The 25,028-nt window shown below is 29.8% G+C and overlaps 6 protein-coding genes and 1 non-coding gene across 8 annotated transcripts; 3 read left to right on the top strand and 4 right to left on the bottom strand.

Moving 5' to 3' along the window:
• The first annotated feature begins 1,684 nt into the window (after positions 1-1,684).
• Positions 1,685-5,865, top strand: LOC105259181 (stAR-related lipid transfer protein 7, mitochondrial). 2 transcript variants are annotated; one of them, XM_020029970.2, is made up of 7 exons: positions 1,685-2,447; positions 2,538-2,689; positions 2,776-3,041; positions 3,126-3,253; positions 3,468-3,607; positions 3,693-4,007; positions 5,806-5,865. In XM_020029970.2, exons 1-7 carry the CDS (start codon positions 2,035-2,037, stop codon positions 5,820-5,822), a joined length of 1,431 nt encoding a protein of 476 aa, XP_019885529.1. In that variant the 5' UTR covers positions 1,685-2,034; the 3' UTR covers positions 5,823-5,865. The 2 variants fall into 2 exon arrangements, with proteins under 2 accessions (XP_019885529.1, XP_011269250.1); XM_011270948.3 differs by lacking the exon at positions 5,806-5,865 and having other exon boundaries at positions 3,693-4,293.
• LOC105259180 (DNA-directed primase/polymerase protein) lies at positions 5,377-7,307 on the bottom strand. The gene is made up of 3 exons (XM_025415216.1): positions 6,650-7,307; positions 5,700-6,487; positions 5,377-5,601 (listed from the first exon to the last, which is right to left on the bottom strand). Exons 1-3 carry the CDS (start codon positions 6,971-6,973, stop codon positions 5,388-5,390), a joined length of 1,326 nt encoding a protein of 441 aa, XP_025271001.1. The 5' UTR covers positions 6,974-7,307; the 3' UTR covers positions 5,377-5,387.
• A 2,369-nt stretch (positions 7,308-9,676) lies between these two features.
• LOC105259188 (cuticle protein 16.5) lies at positions 9,677-11,323 on the bottom strand. Its single transcript, XM_011270962.3, has 2 exons — positions 11,128-11,323; positions 9,677-10,642 (listed from the first exon to the last, which is right to left on the bottom strand). Exons 1-2 carry the CDS (start codon positions 11,137-11,139, stop codon positions 9,812-9,814), a joined length of 843 nt encoding a protein of 280 aa, XP_011269264.2. The 5' UTR covers positions 11,140-11,323; the 3' UTR covers positions 9,677-9,811.
• A 2,210-nt stretch (positions 11,324-13,533) lies between these two features.
• Trnas-gcu lies at positions 13,534-13,615 on the bottom strand. Its single transcript has one exon. It is a non-coding gene; the product is annotated as a tRNA-Ser (tRNA).
• An 891-nt stretch (positions 13,616-14,506) lies between these two features.
• LOC105259179 (molybdenum cofactor sulfurase 1) lies at positions 14,507-18,171 on the top strand. Its single transcript, XM_011270945.3, has 7 exons — positions 14,507-14,842; positions 15,339-15,495; positions 15,561-16,223; positions 16,289-17,256; positions 17,350-17,544; positions 17,606-17,823; positions 17,884-18,171. The coding sequence occupies exons 1-7, from the start codon at positions 14,761-14,763 to the stop codon at positions 18,067-18,069; spliced, it is 2,469 nt and encodes an 822-aa protein (XP_011269247.1). The 5' UTR covers positions 14,507-14,760; the 3' UTR covers positions 18,070-18,171.
• Positions 17,984-19,075, bottom strand: LOC105259178 (migration and invasion enhancer 1). Its single transcript, XM_011270944.3, has 3 exons — positions 18,916-19,075; positions 18,548-18,645; positions 17,984-18,474 (listed from the first exon to the last, which is right to left on the bottom strand). Exons 1-3 carry the CDS (start codon positions 18,954-18,956, stop codon positions 18,311-18,313), a joined length of 303 nt encoding a protein of 100 aa, XP_011269246.1. The 5' UTR covers positions 18,957-19,075; the 3' UTR covers positions 17,984-18,310.
• A 408-nt stretch (positions 19,076-19,483) lies between these two features.
• On the top strand, positions 19,484-22,753 carry LOC105259177 (ras-related protein Rab-27A). The gene is made up of 5 exons (XM_011270943.3): positions 19,484-20,047; positions 20,366-20,436; positions 20,893-21,007; positions 21,920-22,032; positions 22,173-22,753. The coding sequence occupies exons 1-5, from the start codon at positions 19,904-19,906 to the stop codon at positions 22,354-22,356; spliced, it is 627 nt and encodes a 208-aa protein (XP_011269245.1). The 5' UTR covers positions 19,484-19,903; the 3' UTR covers positions 22,357-22,753.
• Positions 22,754-25,028: the final 2,275 nt, after the last annotated feature.

Genomic DNA, 25,028 nt, shown 5'->3' with positions numbered 1-25,028 from the left:
CACAAGTGAAGGCAATACATCGTTGTTCCAAGTTCAGAGGACTCTTTTTCATTGTCGTCTTTTCGTCTGTCGATTTTTTTGAAGCTTCGTCTCGTCCTCGTGTACGTCCAATTATAACTCGAATCGTTGAATCCTATGCGAAAAAACCGCGATTCTATATCAAACTGAGCTTTTTTGATAGGGCGATATTTTTGTCGAGTAATTCTTTCGATGCAATTATTCTCTTCAATCAAGATTATTGATAAGATTATCGTTAATTTTTGTTAAAAGAATCGCACTGTAGTTAAGTTTACTACAACAATAAAATTTTCTTTTTTTATTATTTAAAGCTAAAGAGAAGGGAACATTTAAGCATGAATTAGAAATAATTATATAATTGTGATTTTTTGAACTACATAAGAATCTGAAAGATAAGAATTTTTGCAGACGTCCTTTGAACGTTACTTGGTTTATCTGATAAGCAATGTAAACAATGCATAGGAAAGATACATTATTGTTCATAGAAACATAATATCACTCACCAACTGCTATTGTCCTTTGAATTTGGTACACTGAAAGCTCCGAAAAGCCTCTCGCTGTGGTCGATGTGAGAAACACAATCCTGAGATCGGCGGGTCGATCAGATCTTTAAATACCGGACATCAGTCTTGAGCGACGATTGTGCACTGTTAGTGTGTAAAATATTAGCGAATTAGGGACGATTTAATTGCGATCAAGGATATTACCTACCTACCTACCCACTTAGTGGACATGGGCCAAACTCAGTATATTATATTAATATACATTGAAAGTGTTGGCCCATCGCCATGACCAATGAAGTAATAAGAAAAGAAAAAAAAAAGAAAATAAAAACAAAAATAAATTGTCATCTAATTACATTTTTACGCACTCCAAATTTTTATCCTCGTCATTTGTATCATAGCAACCATGTGTTTAAAGAAGGATCCACATTATATGTATGTAATCAAAATTGTAACTGATAAAACGTTAATAAAAAAACGATATCCGAAACTTGCCTGTATATCCCACCATAACTGCCGACCTTTATTTTCGCCTGTGCACAATACGAGTCCTTTAATAAGGAACAATATTTTGGTTAAGTCCAGATATAGTCTTTCGCGCGTCTTTCGTTAATATTACACTTATTTCCGCGAGACACCAGCAACATCGTTAAAAGAAATAAGACCGATTATGTAATTATACGCAATGTCAATTGTAAATATATACGATTATTAACAAACACTGATCACTCTGTTGTAATGACTCGTTTTTAAAAAAAACTCAACGTGCCATTTCGAGAGAAGTATCGTTAATACACTTGATTTGAAAATTTATGTAGATCGCATGCGCACACGCGACTTGTCAAAATTTCCCCTAGTGGCCAGAATGAGTACTAAAAGCCCCTACCGAATGACTAGTTTTCGCACTATGGTAAAGATCCGGTTGCGATCGACATCATTCGCATCTTGTATCAATGAATACAAATTAGAGATGTACAGAGTCAGCTACGTAAATGCTTAGAAAATTGAAATACGCACCCTTATATCATCACTTCTCCCTTTTATTTCCTTTAAAAAAAAAAATCGGAATTGACACGCACACGACACGCCTTTGAAAATTCAAATTCTAGAAAACCGCGATTGATCCTCCCCCCTCCTACCACATGCGTACATTCATGCGCAGCTTCTTTTCGTCCATTGATAATCGACTGGTTATGCGCGGTGATTATGTATGCGATCGGTGACGATGATTTCTTAGCATAGTTAATTTAATTATGACCTTGATCGATTATAGCTATCGAATTGAGAGAAAAATGAGTTTCATGCACGCGTCGTAATTCGCTTGCGGCGTCTAATCAATAACGTGAGAGAGAGATCAAGATACCAACACGAGGTGTTACGTATAGAATCGTCGCGACTTCCCGGTTATTTGTGTGTGGAATATTCCATGTGTGTATGTATATATGAGAGTGAATAGACTAATTAATCGTACTCTCCGTGTGGAAAGAATATAACGCAGCACCGATAACGTACGATGTACACGTGGAAGTTGACCGGTCGTGCTTTCAAACGATTCAACACCAATTATAATAGTTACGGCAGTAGCAGATTGGCCATCGTTTTGGAGCATTGCGGCCCAAAGACGCAAAATCGCGGCAAATTTGGCATTTACCGCAAGAGGATAAGTTTATGGTTCCGCGAACAGGGCACGCAGGTGGCCCACGTTTGCAAAAAGCAATTCGAGTTTGTAGCCGCACAACGAATCAGACGATACATACAGATTTTTCAGCTGTACACGAAAATATGGGACGAAGTGGCGTTGAGGGAATTCATGCGATCATGGAGATTGAGACTCGCCAGAAACACTAAGAATTTCTTGATAAGCGCGACTGGCGTAACCGTGTACAATTGGGATCGCGAAAGGATAAGCAATGAAGAAATTAATAGGTGATTGTGACAAACGGTTACGCTAATGACAAAACATATGTCTAATATTGCTAGAATAATATTTTTCTAATGATACTTTATTTCTTGCAGACATAATCGTGAGATTGAAGGAATTCATAAATTACGAGATTCCACTGTAGTCTGTGCCAAATGTCATTTGCGACTTGTCATTGATGTTGTACAGCCCAATGTGAAATATTGTAAATGTAACATTCAATCTTCCTGTATCTCTAATCAAGATTGTAAGTTTTTATATCGATTATTCAACATTGAGATGTTATATTTTGTAATTTTATATATATTTGGTATTTAAATTATAAAATATCAGGTAGTTGGCAGCCTTTCATCGAACGTCAAGATATGTTAATATGGAGAAAGGAAGAGCCTGATTCTGGAGGATTATTTGCGTACAAAGTATATGGTTCATTCTCTGATGTTACGGCTGATGATTTTCTACAAGTACAAATTGATGTAGATTATAGAAAACAATGGGATCCCACTGCTCAGGAATTAAAGATTATTGAAACTGATCCAAGATCAGAATTGTCCATTAATCATAGTACTGATATTATTCATTGGGAGATGATCTGGCCTGTAAGTATGGCATAATTTACCATCTTCCATTAATAAATGGAATAAATCTTCTTATTCAATAATTGATTGATTTGCATTGCGTAGAAATTATTTTCTAACAGAGATTATGTATATCAACGACGATGGATTGTGGATAGAGAGAAGGGACTTGTAATTATTGTTAGCCGAGTAACAGAACATCCTGATGTACCAGAAAGACGAGGAATTTACAGGTGTATAAAAAATTCGAGAAACATATATATTAGATATACATATAAAATATTGTTAATTAAATTAATCAATGCTCTTTACTTATGTATTTCATTAAATGATGTAGTAATGATTTATTTGAATGATTTAATGTATATAGATTATCAAAATTAAATATTAATTTCACATTTTATATCAATGAATCAATTTGTATTTTAATTTTGTAATATGTAATAGAGTCAAGACGTATTGGTCGTACATGGTGATAAAGCCTTATACAGAATTCCATGAACCAGGCATCGAATTTGGCCTCACTTATTTTGATGATCCTGGTGTTGCTGTACCGTCTACTGTTACTGCATGGGTAGCATTGAGAGGTTTGTTTTCTTACTTTTTATTAAGGTAAATGATAAGACTTTTTTCAATGTATGATAATAATTATATGTATATATATTTTTTTAGGTTTACCAGACTTTTTAGTTCGCATGAGGCAGGCTTCAAAAGATTACCAAAAATACAAATTGATGAAACAAAATGCAACTGAGTCTGAAAACAGCCATCTTACATTACCTGTGGAGGACGTTTCCAAAGAGCAAATTAAAGTTAATGTAGAAAATAATTTAGACGACAGTAAAAAGTCTATGAGGAATTCCCAAGATCGACAAGATGATTCTGATAACAATACTAACAAATTGGATGTAACGCACGATGTACAACAGAATAATATGATGGAAACTGAAAATAAGGATACAAATTCGACATCCAAAGAAAAACAAGGTTTATTACATTATTTTTACCTTGGAAAATTATTTGCATTTTTGGATATTTGACAATTGGATTTAATGAAGTAACTTTTGAATGGTAGATGTTTTAATACAAGTTTTAATACAAAGAGAATAATAATCTACTATTGCTATAAGAAATAGAGCAAGTTCGTAGAATAAGTAATATTTCATTAATATATATCAAATAAATAGCATATGCTTTTGTGTAGTATTATGAATGTATGACAACCCATTAATTTTCCATTTAATTAATGATTTTCACCTTTTATAAAAACAACAAATAATAAGTAAATAATGAGACTGATTAAGTACGTCATTGTAATTTTAATTTATTCATTGAAACTTTGCATCACATGTTAAATATGTAAACAATAATGAATTAGAATAAACAGAAGATAATCTGCTTTTGGAAAAGTAATGAGAATTGAGGTGATTTAATTTGATAATATATATATGATATATAAATAGATTTCTATACAAAGCAAAATAAAGTCATTGTAACTCTCTAAACAGTATAAAACAAATAAGATATATTTGTATATTGTTTCAGTTATATGTATGTATGTGTCAAATGTATAAATTTGCACAAATAAAAATTTGAGTTTTTTTTTAAATACAATATTTAAAAAAAAGTACTGTATTAAAAAGTTGCAATTTGAATAATTAATTTTAAATTTTCATTATTATTGAATTCTTTTGTATCTCAAGAGATATTATTTGATATTTTTAAAATTATTATTTTTAAAAATAATTTTGTCTTTGTAAAAATTGTGCATAATATGTTATATATACAAAATATCTTAAATGTTTTATATTATATGTGTATATACATACATACATACATACACACATGCATAATATATATATATATATATATATATATATATATATATATTTGCACAGAAATTGTAAATACATGTAGAGTGTACAAGTATATAGTTATTTATATATTATGTCTGCGAATAAGAAAACAAAGAAAATATATAAATATTCTTCAAATATATACAATATATAATATTGTAAAGAATAAGGAACATATAAGGAATTGTCATAAAAAATGCAATTGTAATAATTTTCATTAGAATAATCGTTATGTAAATAAACTGTATGTGTAAATTATATATCATTAATTATATCATTAATTAATATCAATATAACTGACGTTTGTTTTTTAATGTTTTCTATTTCTATAATATAAAACATATCATTTTTTATCATTTTTTATGTAGATGTTAAAAGGTTTTATTCTTGAAGGAAAAAAATGCTATAAAAGAGATTTATTGAGAAGTAAAAAAATATTTTTATACATGTTTTTATATAAATTATATTTATATGTATATATAAAAAGTGTAATAGTTTTTAATTTTTTTTATTATGCAATATTTTCATTTATTATTGCATGGGATATAAGAGCATCACCTTCTATATCAAACTTGAAAGCAATTTCTTCAGGCAAATTCTTTGGTGTAGACAAAAAACCTGAACAGTCTTCATCATGACATTTCTGATACATTTTTTTCTTATTTAAATCCACAATCCAATATATATTGTTGCTTTTATGACATCTACCAATGTTTTCACAGTATCTAAAATAATATAGAAAATACATTATTTATATTATATATATTATTGAAAATACATTATTTCTTCTATATATATATAGAAAAGAATAATTGATTATTACCTGTTACCATAAATTTCATATCTCAATATTTTGGTTTTATCGGAATATTTAGCGATTCGTATTTTGCCGGGATCAACAAGATTGCTAACATATTCGTCTATTTCAGGGTATGGTGAAATCTGATTATCATCCATGTTATTATATTGTATTGGTATCTTTGAATAAAGTTGAGTTTTTACATCACTTCGATTAAAAAACTCGAGCAAAATTAAATTTTGCTTGTTTGGAAAATACGATATCAGGGAGTCCAAAAAGACTCCTAATTCCTTTTCTTTGCATTTATTTACTGGATTATGTATGCAATCTGCAGAGACTGTTAAATACGATTGTTTACCCCATTTGGTAGAAAGATATAATCTAAATTGTCTATTCTTTGTATAAACGCCATTGTCAACAAACAACTTTTTTCCATGATTTGTTTCCACAAGTAATTCTTCGATATCTGCTTTATTAAATTGACTTAAAATTCCATGCGATTGTGTATCTGAGTTTAGATAAAGCATAATATCATTATATATCGTTTTGATGAACTTTCCAACATGTAAATTATCCTTAAAAGCCATATCCTTCATGGTGAAAATCACATGTCTGCTGAATTTTGTGCTCGATGTAGAGTCCAGTATTAAAAAGTTATTTCTATCACACAACAAGTGATAGTGGGTTAGTAAATATACACGTATAATATCTATTAATGTCTTGGTCATGCGTGATCCATTGCATAGTGGATTTAATTCGACCAAATATTCTAAATCCAGATACAACCAACACGGTGAATCTTTTGGTATTACCTGTTAAAAATTTATAACATTTTTTTGTACAATCTTTTTTGACATGTGTATGTGTACTTCTCTATCTTTTATTCTTTAAATTTAAGAGAGAACTGTTTTAAATGTTTTAATGATTTAGCATATATTAAAATAAATGAAATGAACGTGTGTTCAAGTATTCACCTCGTATGAACTTCTTTCTTCTTGCGGTTTTGCCTTGTAATACCACCAGTAGACTTCGGGATGTGCAACAACGAATCTGCGACTACCATCGCTAGGTCGTTGATACGCAAAGATACAGAGTGTGTCTTGTTTAGTGCTACATTCAGCAGCTGCTGTCAGAGCATCAACTTGTCTGTGAAATTCCTCCCAATATTGCGTTGGGCCTAGTATATGAGACGGCATAACCCGATATGTTTTCACCCAATTAACGTTGGAATTGAATTTGCGCTTCTGTATTTTATTGCCGTAAAACTTTTCCGTGGAAATCGTATCCATCATGCTCATCTTATGTATGAACGAACAACTTACGCAATTCCATTATCACTTTATTATATTTTAAGTATAAAAGATATTTCTCGCATGTATACATGTTGTATTCGAACAGCTGAGCTAAACTTTTCCCGCCAAATTTATGACAGTGTCATGTCACGTGTCATCACATTCTAATGCAAATATGAGTGCGTTCACAAATCTTATCCGTGGAGTAAAATAGAGTTTAATTAATTAATCGAGACAAAAGAAGTAAAGATTTGTTTATCAATTATGTAATTGATCAATTCGATGCTGTTCTACTCTACAATTATGCCCGATTTCATCAACAGCGTTTAACTTTAATCTTATTTAGTTTAACTCACTCTTTATCTCCTTTTAACTCTTCCTTTAGAAAGAGACAAAGAGTGAATTGAACTAAGATTAAAGTTAAACGCGGTTGGTGAAATCGGGCCTTAGAATTTCCGATAGCATCTTAGGTTAAATTCTTATAAGTGGTGGTCATATGAATAAAAGTTATTAATAATTTTATGATATTATGTATTAATATGTATTGTTAGTTTAAAATAATCTATTTTATATATATATATATATATATATATATATATATATATATATACACACACACATTTTATTTGTATATAAAATAATGTAAATAGATTGAGTATCGATGACATAATAATTTAAAGATAAAAATAAAAATAGAATAAAATAAATTTAAATTTAAATTTAAATTTTTAAATTTAAAATTAAAAAAGAGAGATGCCAAGCGGATTATAAATTATAATTTTTTTAACATAAAAGTGGTTTTAACTTGGAAACGACTTATTTTCAGACCTATGTTTATAAAGCTTTTTTTCTTTCTTTTTATGTGCCGAATGTCAATCATTCTAATCAAAGACTATTTTCAAAAACAAGCGCGAAATTAAAAATATAAGACATGTGTAATTAATTAGATAGATAAGAAAAATTTGAATATATATTTATTAGATTATAATAGATAGAATATACATATATTTATCAGATTATAATAGAAGACCAAAAGATATGTTTATCTTTTTAAAATATTCTGGAAAATAGACTGTAGAGCTTAGCTTTTCAAGATTGCAATCATGAAAAATGTTTTAATATCGCAGCGGGATAGGTAGATTGGTTAAATAAATTACACAAATAGCACAAATATTATTTCAATAAAAAATTTTACATTTCATCATCGCGACTGCTCCGAATTTACAGGAAATCGGTCATATGTGAAAGTGGCTTGTCGTATATATGACTGGATTCGTGCAACGACATTGTAACATGATCGGCACATTTCGATTATCCATTGTATGCAAATTTTTTCCGAAATTCAACTAGAAATTAAGTGGCACATTCATCCACATAACACGCATCATTTTCTATTAGCTATTGTATCCTGATCTTTTGTGTTTGTGATTCATCAATTATAATACGTACGCACGTAATCTTATTCTCATGTATGAGAATCCTAAATTAATCATATTTATGTCTAGATACAAAAATGTGCAAATAGAGGTAAAAACATGTCGATTTTAAAAAGGGGATAAATAGAAATTATGACCATATATACCATATTTTGTTAAAATTCTATTATTTAAATTATTTTATAGTTTATATTTATTCATACACAGTTATGTTAATACAATTATTATGTAAATTTAGTACAAAATTTCGAAATATATTCTATTAAAGAAATAGAATGCGACTCTGACAACCTGAGAGAAAAAGAAGAACCAGGAGAGACGTGTCAGACGTTGACGAAACCTGAGTATTTATCAATTTGTATATTATATTGTTATATAAATTTGTGTGCATTATAATTTTTTCGTTTATTTGAGCCATTTAAGAAAGAAAGCATTAGAGAAAAATACTTTTATATAAATTCTGTAAAAATGTTTTTAAAGAAAAAATTAGTTTTTTTTAGGATTTATAAATTATTTTATATTATATTTACTAATTTATTAATTAATTTATTTTTTTTTAATTATTCCATTATATATTTGCTTATTACTGTATCAATTGGAAAATTTGGATATATAACAAAAATTGTTTAAAATATTAATGATTTTGGATGCTGAATAAATTTTATTTTGAGATTTTAATTTATTTAATAGACTTACAGAGACTTGTAGATAAATCATAAATTGTAGATTATGTATATAAATCCGTTATTTTAAAATGACTGAAACAAATTAGAAATTGGAGTAACTTTTAATAGATTAGATCGATTTAACAGATTAAATGACTTTTAATAAGTTCTTTTGATATATACGTATTGCAAGAGTAAATTAGGATAGTATAAATTAAGAAAGGCTAAAAAACATGTTTTTAAATAACATATAACATATGTCGATTCTAATTTTTTTATAATTTGTTTACATTTACAGGATCAGAAAATATTATCGGAAAACTTTGCTTAAACTCATGTAAAGCCAAGTTATCAATTCATTGAATTACATATAATGTGACAATAAATCATACAAACGTTTATTTATCATTATTAATATAAATTATTAATATAACATTATATATAACAAATATTCATCAAAGTAAATTTTCAGAAATTAAATTATGTGATGATAATTGCTCACAACGAAAAAGCTAATCAACATCACAGGTAAGAAGCAACAATAATAAAAATTTCAAAATTTTCGAGACGATTTTGACACTTTGATATCGATTTATCGTGCTTTTTTAAAAATCGGGGATACGTAGAAAATCTTACACATGCTTCAGGCGGAATATGATAATTGCCGGTGCGAGAAGAAGTTACAATTTTCATAATTGTCGTCATGGCTTCGCGAGAATTAATTATTAACATAACCGATCTGTTTACCAGGCATAACTAGTGCCGAAGCCGCTGAAAGTGGCGTGCACCACGGGCGCGGCCGCTTCGTACGAGTAAGGGGAAGCATAAGCCTTGGCGATCACCGGCGCGGCCGCTTCGTACGAGTAAGGGGCAGCATAAGCCTTGGTGAACACCGGTGCGGCGGCATGAGCGGCGTACGTAATCGGGCCTTTAGCCAAAATCGGAGCAGCGGCGTAGGCGGTCTTGGCGATGAGCGGAGCAGCAGCGGGTGCGTACGCGTAAGAGGCCTTGGCGATCAAGGGGGTTGGTGCCGGTGCCGCGTATGCGGCGTACGTGGCGGTCTTGGCGACGATCGGGGCGGCATAGGTCTTCGTCAGGAGCGGGCTGGCATAAGCGGCGGGTGCGGCGTAGGTCGCCTTGGCCAGGATCGGTGCGGCCGCGGCGTATCCGTAATGTCCGTAAGCGGACTCGGTGATCACCGATGGAGCAGGATGCGCGGCGTACGCGGCCAGGGTTGGCGCGTAAGCGGCTTTAGCGAGGACGGGTTGTGCGGCGATCAGGGGCTTGGCCAAGGCCGGCGCGGCGTACGTCTTGGCGATCACCGGAGCGGCGTAGCCGATGGCGTGCTGCTCCAACAGGTCGTTGCTCACGTGGCTGTTGCTCACGCGCACCGACGAGGTCGCGGAATCTTCGGCCCGGCTGTACGAGGTCACCACGTTCTGACCCGCGTAGCCCTTCTGCGTGGACTCCTGGCTGTAGCCGATGCTACTGTGATCACCGGACAGTGTGCCGATGTCGTAAGACGCCGGTCCGCCGGCATTTGCCACTGCCACGAAGACTGCCAGTATCACGAACTGCGATGAAGAATATTGTCATCAATATAATATATTGACAAATTAATATGACAATCTAGAATTATTGAGATAATTTTCAAAATCTAATAAATGAATTAATGTATTTATGTACTAGATTTTTATAGATTTATGAAGCTTTGGACAATACAGAAGTGATGATTTTCAGTTTTAGGGTAACCGACTTTATATTTAAAAATTATTCCTATTCGCAATCTAGTTTTTTGATTGATTTATTAAAATACAAGGAATGTAAATTTCAATAAATAGCAAGATGTATATAAAACAAATACTTTAGCTATAACTGGAAGTATTTTGATTTAATTGAAAAAAATTTTGTTTGCATAGAAATATCTTGTTTGCATAGAACGTTATTACTTGTAATAGTTCAAAATTTGCATTCTTTGCAATCTCTTTTATTTATTAATGCGTATGTGATACAAAAAAATACTGGTACAAGAGGTCTCGACAACGTTAATATGTCTTACCTTAAATGCCATTTTGCTTGTTTGAATAACTACTGGATTCTGCTGCGAAATTGTATCTGCTGGCTACTATTTATATGCGGGTGAGATTGTAGGGGGTTCAATTGAATTTTGGGCACAAGCTTGTTCGAAGTGATTGGGCATGGCCAATGGGAGAGGGAAACGTATATGAAACTTCTTTACGAGAAATCATTAAGAAAGCAACATCTGAAGGTGCAAAGGAGAGGAGGTAGAATAGTCGTTCGAAAAGGAACATGGACGAATTCCGGGCGTGGTCCTGAAAAAATTAAGATCGTGCATCTGGTAGCTTATTAGGAAACATCGAGAACGCGACAATTATATGCTAATAATTACTTTTCACTCTTGTTTCGCTCTTGGCATCCGATTACTTAACATGCGGAATATTTAATTATCTTTCTTGCATCTGAAGATATAAAGACATATGTAATTAATTATAATCAATAACACTTTCTTTCGTACAAAACAAATATAAAATTTATAATAAAAAGTATAATGTTCCTGACAAGTAACGTAATTTTCATAATAAAACGCAATTACTCATAATATTTTAAGAATGAATATAAGAAAATTGCTTGGAATACGAGATATCTCGAGCTTTGTTTTTGTCAATATTTGTTAAAACTATATTATATTTAATTAAAACTTGTTTTTGTTTTCGTATATTAATTGCAGATATGCAAATATGCAATTATAAAATATTTGTTCTCAAAATTTACTTATTTGACCATCATAATAAAAGGGAAAATTAAACAATGCGATTTTCGTATCTTAGCCAGTCTTATTATGTAATATGATAAATTGATATAGATAATTTTTAGCATGATATTGTAGAACTCGTCAAGGACACGCTTTCTCCAAATTCTCGCACTGACATAAGCGTTGTCATATATGTAACAGTTGGAGATACGTAACATTTACTCTCATTATTAGATATAAAAAATGTGGGCGTGATTTTTATATATAATTTCATAATCTCAAAGATTAAACTCAATAGCGAGTTATTTATACGATTTGAACTGTATGCAAGTCATTTAAACTGTAATTATTATATATAGCTTTTAAGAGATTACTTTAGAGGAATAAAAACAGATTAATCAAAGTGACAATCAATTCTCCGGTTTATAAATTCGTTTCTTGTCTCGCCAATTTTAAAATCACTGATAATAGATACATCAGAATGGATTAAATCAGTAATAAATGTGATAAATGGAACAATAAAAATGAATGATTATGGCACACATATACACACACAGCTTTGATGTTCAGTTTACAAATTAATTTAATTTTTATTAATTATAATTTTCTTTGTATTCTGTGTTTTATAATTATATGAATTACTTGCACACGATTTGTATACATTAAATAAAAATATCTTGAAATATGAGATATCTCGATCTTTGTTTTTTTTCAATATTTGTTAAATTATATACTTTATATAATATAATCAAAACTGCTGTTCGCCTTTCTAATGAGTTCTTTTTTTTAACAAAATTATTTTAAATAAATCTAAAATATTAGGATCTTTGAAGATTTAATTGAAATATTTATAAATAATTAATAAAAACCGAATAAAAAGTTTATACAATTCGCATTTTCATTGAAAAGCATCGATGCGGCCCTTTATCATAAAGTTGGTCACCACTGCTTTAGCATGATGGTGCTAGGTCACGGACAGGCGTACCCCTTCACATAAGTTGAATTTTCTCCTTTGTAAAAGTATGCTTTATGCGAAGATTACGTCCATGTTTTTGGCCATGACCTAATATCACATCCTAAACCCTTTATATTACGATCAATAAATGTAACACCGATAATTTTTAGTTTTTTATAAAAATATCATAAGAATTAATATATAAAAATGTTATATAATTAAGAATCTAATATCTGTTATATTAATGTTTCATATTTTATCTATTTTATCATAAATAAAAAAAGTACATGTAAAGAATTTATATAATATTTCCATTCAGAAAGTTAATAATTCCCAGCAAACACAGAATATTGCAGCAATATTATGGCAATATTACAATGTTGCGGCAATGTAGTTGCAATATTTTGGTTTGCTAGGTTTTATCGTAAATTCATAAGTAATTTATCATTTCGATAATTTTTTATGAGAAGATTGATTTAATTTGAATTTAAAAAATATTAAATATCGCGAATATAAAGTAATTAAATATGAACAAACTAATATATATAATCTGTATACAAAATATATAACTCTTTTAATTTTTCCATTTCTATAGTCATTTCAAAATAGTTAATAATATTAATATTGCGATTTTCTTGGTCATATAAAATTTATATTATAGATAGAAATTATAAATATAATAATTTCACGATATTGAGAATGTTATTTTATACAAAAAATTATCAAAAAAAAAAGAACGACGAGGATGGGATTCGAACCCACGCGTGCAGAGCACATTGGATTAGCAGTCCAACGCCTTAACCACTCGGCCACCTCGTCACGCGTAAGTTCCTCTTCGAAATATTTATAATAAGGAATAATATATCGTTTTATTCGCAAGTACATTACTCAGCAACTTTCACAAATTGCATAAGATATAGCAAACAGGCAGTTTAAAATATGTATCAGCAGTCTATAAACATCAAATATACAGTGTGTATTAGCAAGATAATACAGTTTATATATTTATTTTCTTTTGTGAATACCGAAACTTTAAATAATAATCGCGATAGTTAGTGAGTAATGCATCTTATGTGTTGTGAATTGTATTTGAAAATATATATAAAATTATTAAATAAGTTATTCTTTGATTTCCAGAGTCAACAATTAAATAACAGCATGCAATATAATTCATCATATGAAATGCCTGTATATACTATTTAATTAATTTCTGCAAATGTTAATAAATCTTTGATAAAATTTAAGACTGATTTAAACATTGTGATTTTGTAAAATTTATAATAACATATGTCAAGTCCTAATCAATTGATGAGCATTTCCAGCTAATATTTTATTGCAATTATACTGCAATAATATTAATTATTATATTAAATTATATTAATGTCTGAATATAATAAATTGAAAATATTTAAATATGTTAAAATATTTATACATAGTAAGTAATTTCGCAACGATCTATATTGATATGCAACAAGTTGCAATAACATGAAATGTTAAAATTTCTTTATAAATTTTTATCATTTATCTTTCTAATGTGCAATGATTTTGCATATATAATAATACGAGACTTTCGGCAATAAAAGAATATATATATATATATATATATATATATATATATATATATATATATAAGATTCTTCTATATCATATTATATATCGTGTCATTTGATAATGACATTTGCTTTTTTATCCCGCGTGGATCTTCTTAATTCATATCTTTATTCACTATGATGCATTGTCAGTAATGTCATAAGTTATTGCTGTTGTGTAAGTAGCTGTCACGCGATTATATCGATTCTCCCACTTTTTCTGGAAAACTGAATAGTGGGTGAACTCGATTGAGTAATTGTCTATTTCCACAACTTCCTTCAGTGTGTGATAATAAAACTCTAGAAGTTGGTGTATCCACTATAGTGTACTGTTAGTGCACTGGTGTATAATAAGATTTAATATAAGGATTTATCATGATAGAGACATTGGAATTTACGCCGGTATACGACGATATCACTACGAAATTCCTGCAAAATGAATTTGCAAGACTTAAAGGTAATTAAGAGTGTATCACACACGCATATATATTGATAAATTCTGCTTATTATTTTACAAGTTATTGCATTAATAATTTCTTACAAAGGAATATATCTAATCTTCCCGCTTGTTTTTCGCATGATATGTAATAGATTTAACTCTGCTATAATAACGTGATTACAAGGACTCAAATAATGATACTGCTTTAATAGTATTAGATTCCATAATAGATTTTATTAACTGCAGAATGTTTCAAAATTATCAAATATAAATATTCTTTCCACCGATTTTTATAGCTAATTTTGCAATTTTTTAATATTAATTCTCTTTGCTTTAATAAAATTTTAACAATATTTTAATAATATTGTTATTACTATAATAAGATTATTCAATAAAACATTGTATTTTTTAAATATTCGCATATATATTTAATTGAATGTGAAGGAAATAGATTAAATATGAATAATATTACACAATTGTCGCTGTTATCTTATTTACATCTTTTTTATTACAGATGAATGTTACGTGGATCACGCGGGCGCAACTTTATACTCGGATACACAGATCAGGAAGGTCGGCGCCGATCTGCATGGCTCTCTTTATGCTAATCCACATTCTATCGGTATCGGGAGTTCTATGACACAAGATATTATCGAGCGTATGAGATATCGGTGAGACATCATATAATAATAAAAAAACCGGGGGTGATAACAAATTAATTTAAATTATTACTTAGGATTTTGAGCCATTTTAATACAACTCCTGATGAATACAGTGTTATTTTCACCTCGGGCGCCACAGCGAGTCTAAAGATAATTGCGGAAGGATTCCGTTTCAAGGCGAATGAAAATAATGAGACAAATCGGCATGCAGGAAATTTTGTTTACGTCCAAGACAACCATACGTCAGTTCTCGGAATGAGAGATGTAGTTGCTGCTAGAGGTGCCGAGGTCATTTGTCTCGATCATAATCGAGCGTTTCATATTTTCAGCCAGCATGCAATCTCTCCCAATCCTGATGAAAGACAGAACAGTAATTCTCTTTTTGTGTATTCTGCACAATGTAATTTTTCTGGAATGAAATATCCCCTTGAATGGATCGGAGATGCGCATACCGGAGCGCTTTCCATTGTTGTTAGTGAACCATCGACTAGATGGTATGTTCTACTCGATGCGGCTGGCTTCGTTCCAACGAATAATTTGGATTTATCTATTTTCAAACCAGACTTTGTATGCGTATCTTTTTATAAAATGTTTGGCTATCCCACTGGCATTGGCGCCTTGCTAGTTAAGAATTCCAATTCCGATATTTTGGACAAGATTTATTACGGGGGCGGGACCGTGGACGTTGCTCTCAGTTCTGAAATGTTTCACAAAAAACGTCAAGTATTACATCAAAGGTAAATAAGAATCGCATTTGCTTATAGATAAATTAGAATATTTTAAAATGTCTTAATTTTTATAGATTCGAAGATGGAACCGTATCGTTTTTATCCATTGCATCCTTACAATATGGTTTTGAAATACTTTCAAAACTTACCATGGATCAAATATCAAGGCATGTTTTTTCTCTTGCCCAAACTTTGCATCATTCCTTATTAACATTACATCATTGTAATGGTAAACCAGTTGTAAAACTATACTCTGATTCTGATTATGAAAATCGCAGCACCCAAGGAGGTATCGTTACATTTAATCTCATCCGATCCAATGGTGAATATGTAGGATATATGGAAGTTGTAAATATGGCAGCATTATTCAAAATTCACCTTAGAACAGGCTGTTTTTGTAATCCTGGTGCATGTCAGAGACATTTATCTCTTTCTACTAAGGCAATTCTTCAAAACTATGAAGCAGGATATACATGCGGTGGCACTGCAGATTTAATAAATGGAAAACCGACTGGAGCAGTAAGAATCTCTTTTGGATATATGTCCACGATTAAAGATGTTCAGACAGTCTTACTTATGATCACAAAATGTTTCATTGACAAACCATGTATCAGAAAATTTCCACAATGGTGGGAAGATTATAAAATCAGAATTAATCAAAAATACAAGCATTTTTTAAATTCTAATATCTCAGATTATCCAATTCCAAATATTACAAATACCGAGAAAAATAATGCAAATAATAATCTGCGAAATAATTATAGTAAAAATGGAAGCAATTGTATTATAAATTCTGATAAAATAATTACACAAGTAAATAAATGTATCTTGCAACAGTTATTTATATATCCTATCAAATCATGTGGAGCATACGAAATAATAGATTCATGGAATCTGAATGCAAAAGGTCTAGAATATGATAGAGAATGGATGATAATAACATCATCCGGAACTTGCTTAACACAGAAGCATCATGTGAATTTATGTTTGCTTAAACCTATTATTTTCAAAAAACAAGGAATTATGAAATTAACATATCCAGGTAATGTTTAATTTTTGCATGTGACATTTGACATTTTGTAGTATAATTTAATGTATCATTACTTTAGTGTAAATCATAATAAAACATTTTAAGGAATGCCAACAATTCAAATATCTTTAGAAAATATTTATGAAAAGTCAAAAGAACATCCAATATGTCAAAGTAGAGTATGCGAGAGTAAAGTACAAGGCATTGATTGTGGATCAGAAGTTTCTGAGTGGTTAAGCTTAGCATTGGGCAAACCAAATCTTAGATTAATTCGACAAAATCATGAGAAACAAAAAAAAGGTACAATAAAAATATAAATGTGTGTTATTTGTATTAATTGAACTTAGTATTTTTTTTGCAGGATTAAACAAGGCAGACCTATCATTTTCTAATCAAGCACAATATTTGGTAATAAATGAAGCAAGTGTGTCATGGCTTATTGATAAGATATCTGATGATACAGATTTCAAAAAAGATACAAGTATACATAGATTTCGAGGAAACATTATTGTAAAAGGCTGCAATGCTTTTGATGAACTGCAATGGGAATATATTCGTATAGGAAATAATAATTTTAAAGTATGAATTGATCAAGTTTTTAATAACACAGATATGTTGCTATAGATTTAATTATTATAGGTAAATGGTCCTTGTACAAGATGTCAAATGATATGCATCGATCAAACAACTGGAAAAAAAACTATTGAGCCATTAAGAACATTAGCGGAAAAATTCCATGGAAAGCTGAGATTTGGGATTTATTTAACCCGATTGGAAAATACACAAGATGTGCTTAAAATTGGTGATCAAATTTGGTATTCCTAAATATATTATACGAAATGAATTATATGAAGTAATTTCTAAATGATTAACTATATATTTAAACTTTATACACACATTGAAATGCAACAAGAAGAATCTTTAAATGTGTTCTATCAAACAGTATTCAGTAAATTATTTATAATAAATAATTAAGTTTTGTATATAAAATATTGTAAAATAAACTTATTTTATATATCAAATTTGTGATAAAAATATTTGCAGTGTATACTTATTACAAATGTATTCATGATAATACACATTCTACAGCCTGTTGTTGGTCAATTTTTCTCACTGGTTTACCTATAGATACATCTTTGATCATATCTGCTACTGCAGCAAAATCAGGAAAGGCTAGCGTTTGAAGCTTTGAATATACTAGCTCATCATTGACTTGCACTTCAAAAGATGCTACAGAGTAACAAAAAGTAATATTAGAAGAATTTTAATAGTTTATATCGATGTATTATATTTATAAACTTGCCTTGCCTTCCTGCTGCACCGGCCACAGTGGCATTGGGGACATTTTTTTTAATTTCATCTGCTAGCTGAAGAAATTGTCTTTTATGTCCACATGAGCCACTGCAAAATTATAGTAATTTTTTAATTATATAATATAATGTGTTTTTATATAATATTTACAAATATAAATGTATCCGTACGAATTGTGCCATTAACAATATATTATCTGCAAAAATTAGAAAATAAAGATAATTTTTTATGGAAAATACTTATATATGTATAATAGATTTGAAATCGTGCACCTATAGCAGAGAGAAAATTTAAATTCGTGTTTATTTCATAATCTAACCTAGATCAATAGAAAATCTTGCCAGATAATAATACACTTACCAATATTCAACGTCAACTTTTATGTCCGTTTCTTCTGTCATCTTACTTTATTTTATGTCATATAAAATCGTACTCTTAATCATACGCATATTAACTATCTTTTCGTTTGATTAATTTATTTGTGAGCACTAAAAATCATAACATATAAAATACATAGACGGGAGCATTAACCGCTGCTATAAACAAGGGGAGGAAGCGATACGCCATCTATAAATATTAAAACGTGGACATCAATTACGAAGCCAATGTCCAATGACGTTCAATGCGTAACATGTGCATAATTTTTTATTGTGATCCATGCTAGATCCTATAATTTTGTAGCATAAGATACTACCCTCTTCTTTCCTCTTATCATAAATCCTTCATTCGTCACAGAACAGGTTATGTATTTTATACATCTATGATAAAAACAGCATCTTATTCGCAGAGAAAATATTTGAAATATTTCTTTGACTATATCGAAGAAAAGAAATATTTCATTTGAGAAAGATGGGTATTTATTTTTTCCCCGCGTCCTTCGTTTATCGCGCGATTTCGAATTTTCATCGCGACGCTTGTGGTAGCCCTGCAATTGTAGACGCCATTTTTTGCGCTATTTTTCATCGCGATTTGTTACGGGCTGCGTCGACTTGATACACGCGACATACACGTCGAATTCGCCGCGAATACCCGAGCTTTAAATCGATTACGTTTGCGGAATGCGATTGTCAAATGATGATCGAACAGTTTCATCGATTGTGATCTAGCGGTGCGTTTAGCAGGGCGGATCTTTTGAAAGTGGTACACGTAGGCAACAGGTGTCCAACGTCAAATGCCGCACGCGTTTGACAGTTGATGACACGGCTATTCGCGACGACGAGAAACGGAGTATCGGGCACGATAATTTATTCGCTCTGCTAGAATAAAATTGTTCATTTCTCTTCGCGACAGCACCGGCAAGCATCGGATCAAGTTTCTTCTTTGGAGGATTCACGAGATTCTTACCGAGATGAATTATGATTATTTGGTAAAGTTCCTGGCACTCGGAAACTCTGGTGTCGGGAAAACAAGCTTCCTTTATCAATATACCGATGGTACTTTCAACTCTCGATTCGTCTCTACTGTTGGGATTGATTTCAAGGAAAAACGAGTGGTGAGAAAATGTTTATATATATATATATATATATATATATATATATATATATATATATGTATGTATGTATAAATATATGTGATAAAATTATATAAAATTTGTATGTACATTACATTTAAATAAGCTATTTTCATATTAAAAACAACACATGCGATAACAGACTTTGAGTGATTAATGCTGTTAAATTAAGTGTAAATGTTAAGTAGACATTAAGTAAACATTACACATATGTTATATGTACATCAGGTACAGCAATGATAAATAAAAATTGCGTATTTTATATGCTGATATTTTGTAATAATACTATTTATGTTACAGATATATCAAACAGCGAATGGCAGAAGTCAGCGAGTACATTTACAGCTTTGGGACACAGCTGGCCAGGAACGGTAAGTGCGTAAAGATAAGTTTGTAATTGGAACTTGTAGTTTTTAATAGAATTTGATATTGATCGCTAATCTAGTAGATACATATTTGTTGCACTTTGGGAAATTGGCATTATATTAGCAAATATGACACTTGTGCATTTATGTCATATTTATGATTATTCAATTATTTATGATAGAAATAATATAAAAACGTATGATATGCTGCAATTATATTTTGCATTAGTAATCAAATGATAATTTAATTACATTATCGCAAAGCTTGCATATGCCAAAGCGCATGTTGCAGAGATCTGAGAGATGCAAATACTCTTATGAAATATATAATATATATATTTAACATAAGCATTATTGGTATTCTAATTAATATGTATGATACATTCTGCATGTATGCAAACAAAGACTTAATACTTCCAATCTAATATTCCACACCAGTAGCTTAACATTGTTAATATCCAGGTTCAGAAGTCTAACCACAGCCTTTTACCGGGATTCCATGGGTTTTCTACTAATTTTTGACCTGACCAATGAGTTGTCGTTTCTTGAAGTTAGAAACTGGCTGGAGCAGCTTAGGGTATTCATCATTTGTTATTGTAAATATTATACAAGATTGGAAGGTTTGGCTTAGCTAAACAATTCTTTCCATCCTTTTCTTTTGTTTGAATTGATTTCCCCTCTTTTTTAGAGATTGTTGTGCATAATATTTTAATATTTATATTGATTAGTGCCTGAATACAGTTACTTTAATTTATATTGTTTGATATATGATTTTGGAAACAAAATGAAGCATGTAGATGATTGGTGAGAGAGTGATTTATTACAGAGTATTAATATGACTCTAAATTTAGAGAAATATATTGATACAATCTATTTTAACTATTTAAAAAAGCAAATATTTATTTATTTGAGTAAAATACTTGCTAAAATTTAAAAGAATTGGCAAAATTCAATATACATAATTAGGAAGCTAAATAGCACTATCTTGCATTTATTTACATCAATTAACATATTTAATATAAAGATAGATATAAATACAAAAATATATAAAACTATGTAAATATTACATTAATATGATCATAAATTGGGAAATTCAATTAAATACATTTAAAAATTTTTGCAAAAGAAGTGTATTTTGTTCATGTATTATTAGCTTAAGCATCTGCAAATTTTTCAACTTATACTAATTACATATTAATTATTTGCAATTGTTTAAGCTATTGTTTGTTTTAAAAATTGGTAAATATTTGGTAGATGAAACAAAATAACATTAATGACTAAGAAATTCAATTATTGGATGAAGAAATTCGCGTTTTAACATTAACCTGAAATGTTATGTATGTATACCTGAATTTCAAAATTGGATAATGCAATTGTAAATTTAGTTTGCATGAAATTTTGTTGTAACCCAGTGCGCTCGTAAATCTTGTAAAAGATTTTTACATTTATTGAGCTAATATAATATTTTTATATGTATAAATGCGCGCAGACCCATGCATATTGTGATGATCCAGACATAATTCTTTGTGGCAATAAATCCGATCTTGAAGACAAACGCGTCATCAGCGAGCATAAAGCGCGAGATCTTGCTGAAAGGCACGGGTAAGTCAAATTAGAAATACTAAAACGCATGTAATATTTAAAAAAAAATTATAGATACATTTTCTTCAAGTTTTGTTATATGTATATCGTATAATATTTTTTATATATATTTATTCAAGTGAAAATATTCTCTTTTTCAGCTTGGTTTATCTGGAGACGAGTGCCGCGACCGGCCAGAATGTCGAGCGCGCAGTGGAAATATTATTAGACCGCGTAATGCGCAGGATGGAGGCTACAGTGGACAAGTCGTTATTACCGCATCAAAAAGTTTTAAGATGCCACGAGCGCGATACTCCACCGCCCAGTAGTTCCTGCTATTGCTGACAGTGCCGGTATATGTAGTTATCCAAACTACTATGCCAAAATCAAAGAAAAGAGCATATTATGAAACTGGCACTTTACATTTGCGGAACAAATGTAAATTTTATCATACACTTTTTCAGTTAACATGTTCGTTGCGAGTCATTTGAAAATAATTTTACATTAATTATTTTTACATATGCTACATTTTTACAAAACAAAAATTTCAATTGATATAAATTTGGAAAATTGTGAAAATTGGTAAAGAAATCGACCGAATTGAGAATTAAATGAGTTAGAAAAAACTTATTGACAATATTGTGTAATTGATAATATATTGATTGACAATAATAGATATCTCAGTATTATGTGAATCTCATTATGAATAAGCAAATGTGCTAATAAAATATAATTCATTATTTTTCTGTCACATATTATATATTCTGTTACGTATTATTTTTTATTTCTCTGTTATATATTGTATTATTTTCCATTTTTTGCTTTTTTGTATATTGAATATTGTGCAAAATTAGTTATTGATTTTTTAATAGCATCTAGAACAAATTTTTTGGGTCCAGAACATATTTTAGGTGCAAATAATGTTAGTTTTGACTTGTCTCGAATTTGATATTTTAAGAATCTTCTAGTTATAGAAATTTTTCATTTTTATGGACACTGTTTTTGACACATATCTTTTCTGCAATGAAAAAAATGCATATCCACCAACAATATTTTTTAATTTGATTTTTTTGCCAAAATTATGATATATTTTGTATATATTTATACATATATGTTTTAATAATGGCGATGCAATGAACATGTTAGGAAGTTTTGCGATAATTATATTTCTACAAAATAGCTATTCAGCATATTTCTAACAGAACATCATATATATGAACATTGAAGATTTCTTGTTATTCTATATATACTAAATGTCTTCCATCATTGCTTATTATCAAACGAAAGCATTCCTTGAATTCAACAAACCTGCCAATGAATTCTCGACTATATTTATACAATAACGTTGAATCTTGTCTTTTACGGACATTGTTTTTTCGAGACTTCTAACGCGTTTACCCTGTCCTGTAAAATTCTTTTTATACCACTGTCGTGTCTTCCAATGTTGCTTGTTCTCATGTGATGACGTTCATCGAATTTAAACGTCATTTAAAACTAAGAATACCTTTTATTACTCTACAATAATACTGACCTTTTCTATCACTATTATCATACGCACAAGGTGTTCAATAAGTCAATCTTTTCTTACTTGCCAAAAGTGTGATATGCGACCGTTGTTGCAAGAAAAGTTTTGGAAGTTAAGGTGATTCACTTTTGATTGTGTGTAACGTATTTTTGATGATGTTATTATAATCAATCAGAGTCGATATATTTAATCATAAATGAATAATATATATTAAACGCGAAATATCGAATAATGCGCGTATATCGATAAACTAATCTCTTGTGATATTTATATCATATATTGAATGAAATTATAAATGATTGTATTGTGATTAATCACTAATGCCTCAATTTTATGAAATAAATGCCACCAATGTTAACAGAGAATTATACATTTATTAATTATTTAGTGTATAAGTGTTTACAAATGCATATATATATACACACTATATATATATTATATGCATATATCAATTTTCCCTTCTAAAATAACTTTGGATTGTTCTAGAAACGCCTTATATTTAATAGATATTGTTATTAAAAATTATGCACTTTCATTATGTTGTTAATTGTGACTTAGCACTTTTAGTTGCCTTACTTCACGAGATGAGATGCTGAGAGCGATAAATAAATAGGTAAGCTTATAGAATTATGTATACTATGGAGAAGGTGTAATCAATCTTAACTGCAATTTACACAGAATTTCAACTCATCTCCCTATATATATTATATATATATATATATATATATATATATATATATATATATATATTACCACTAAATTAAGTAAGAAAAAAAAATAATTGAAAAAAATTATGGACATTATACATTAATTAAAATGCTTAAATTTTATTAGGAGTTATTAATTATGTGAAATTATAATTATGTAATTGGTTGTGGATTTATTACCAATAAAAAAATGTTTACGCAATTAAAACATAAGATAATTGAAATGTTACCGTGATGAGAGAACATGAGAATGATTTTAGATCGTACGAGTTTATTGACATTATTCGTGATAGAGGTAGAAATGAGCGCAAAGTATACTATCTAAACAAACAATAGGAACTCTGGAAAGTATCTCCGGTAGCAAGCATTGAAACTTTAATGTTTCATCAATGAGACGAGGAGTTACAAAGTACACTAGAAGAGATTAAAGTTTGCCGAAGAACTTGCTTCATTGCTTGCTTATTAGTCTACTACTTATATCATACGGCTTGTTTATGAAGATTTTATGTTTTTTGTTATATGAATACGAAATTAATAGTGCATATGTGTATATATATATATATATATATATATATATATATATAATTTTTTATAAATATTTAATTTTTTTTAAATTATTTTTATATATGATAATTTTTTAAATTATTTATTATGATATACCTTATTTAAAATAAATAAATAAATATATATATATATATATATATATATATAATTGATTAATATTTATAATATATAGAAAATACATACGCTTTAATAAAAAAATGCAAGAATGATATATTAATAAT

Source organism: Camponotus floridanus, unplaced genomic scaffold (genome assembly GCF_003227725.1).
Source record: "Camponotus floridanus strain SB8 unplaced genomic scaffold, Cflo_v7.5 scaffold1, whole genome shotgun sequence".
NCBI classification, from domain to species: Eukaryota; Metazoa; Arthropoda; class Insecta; order Hymenoptera; family Formicidae; genus Camponotus; species Camponotus floridanus.
Note: the sequence above shows the minus strand (reverse complement) of the source record. Positions and strands in the feature narration are given on the sequence as shown.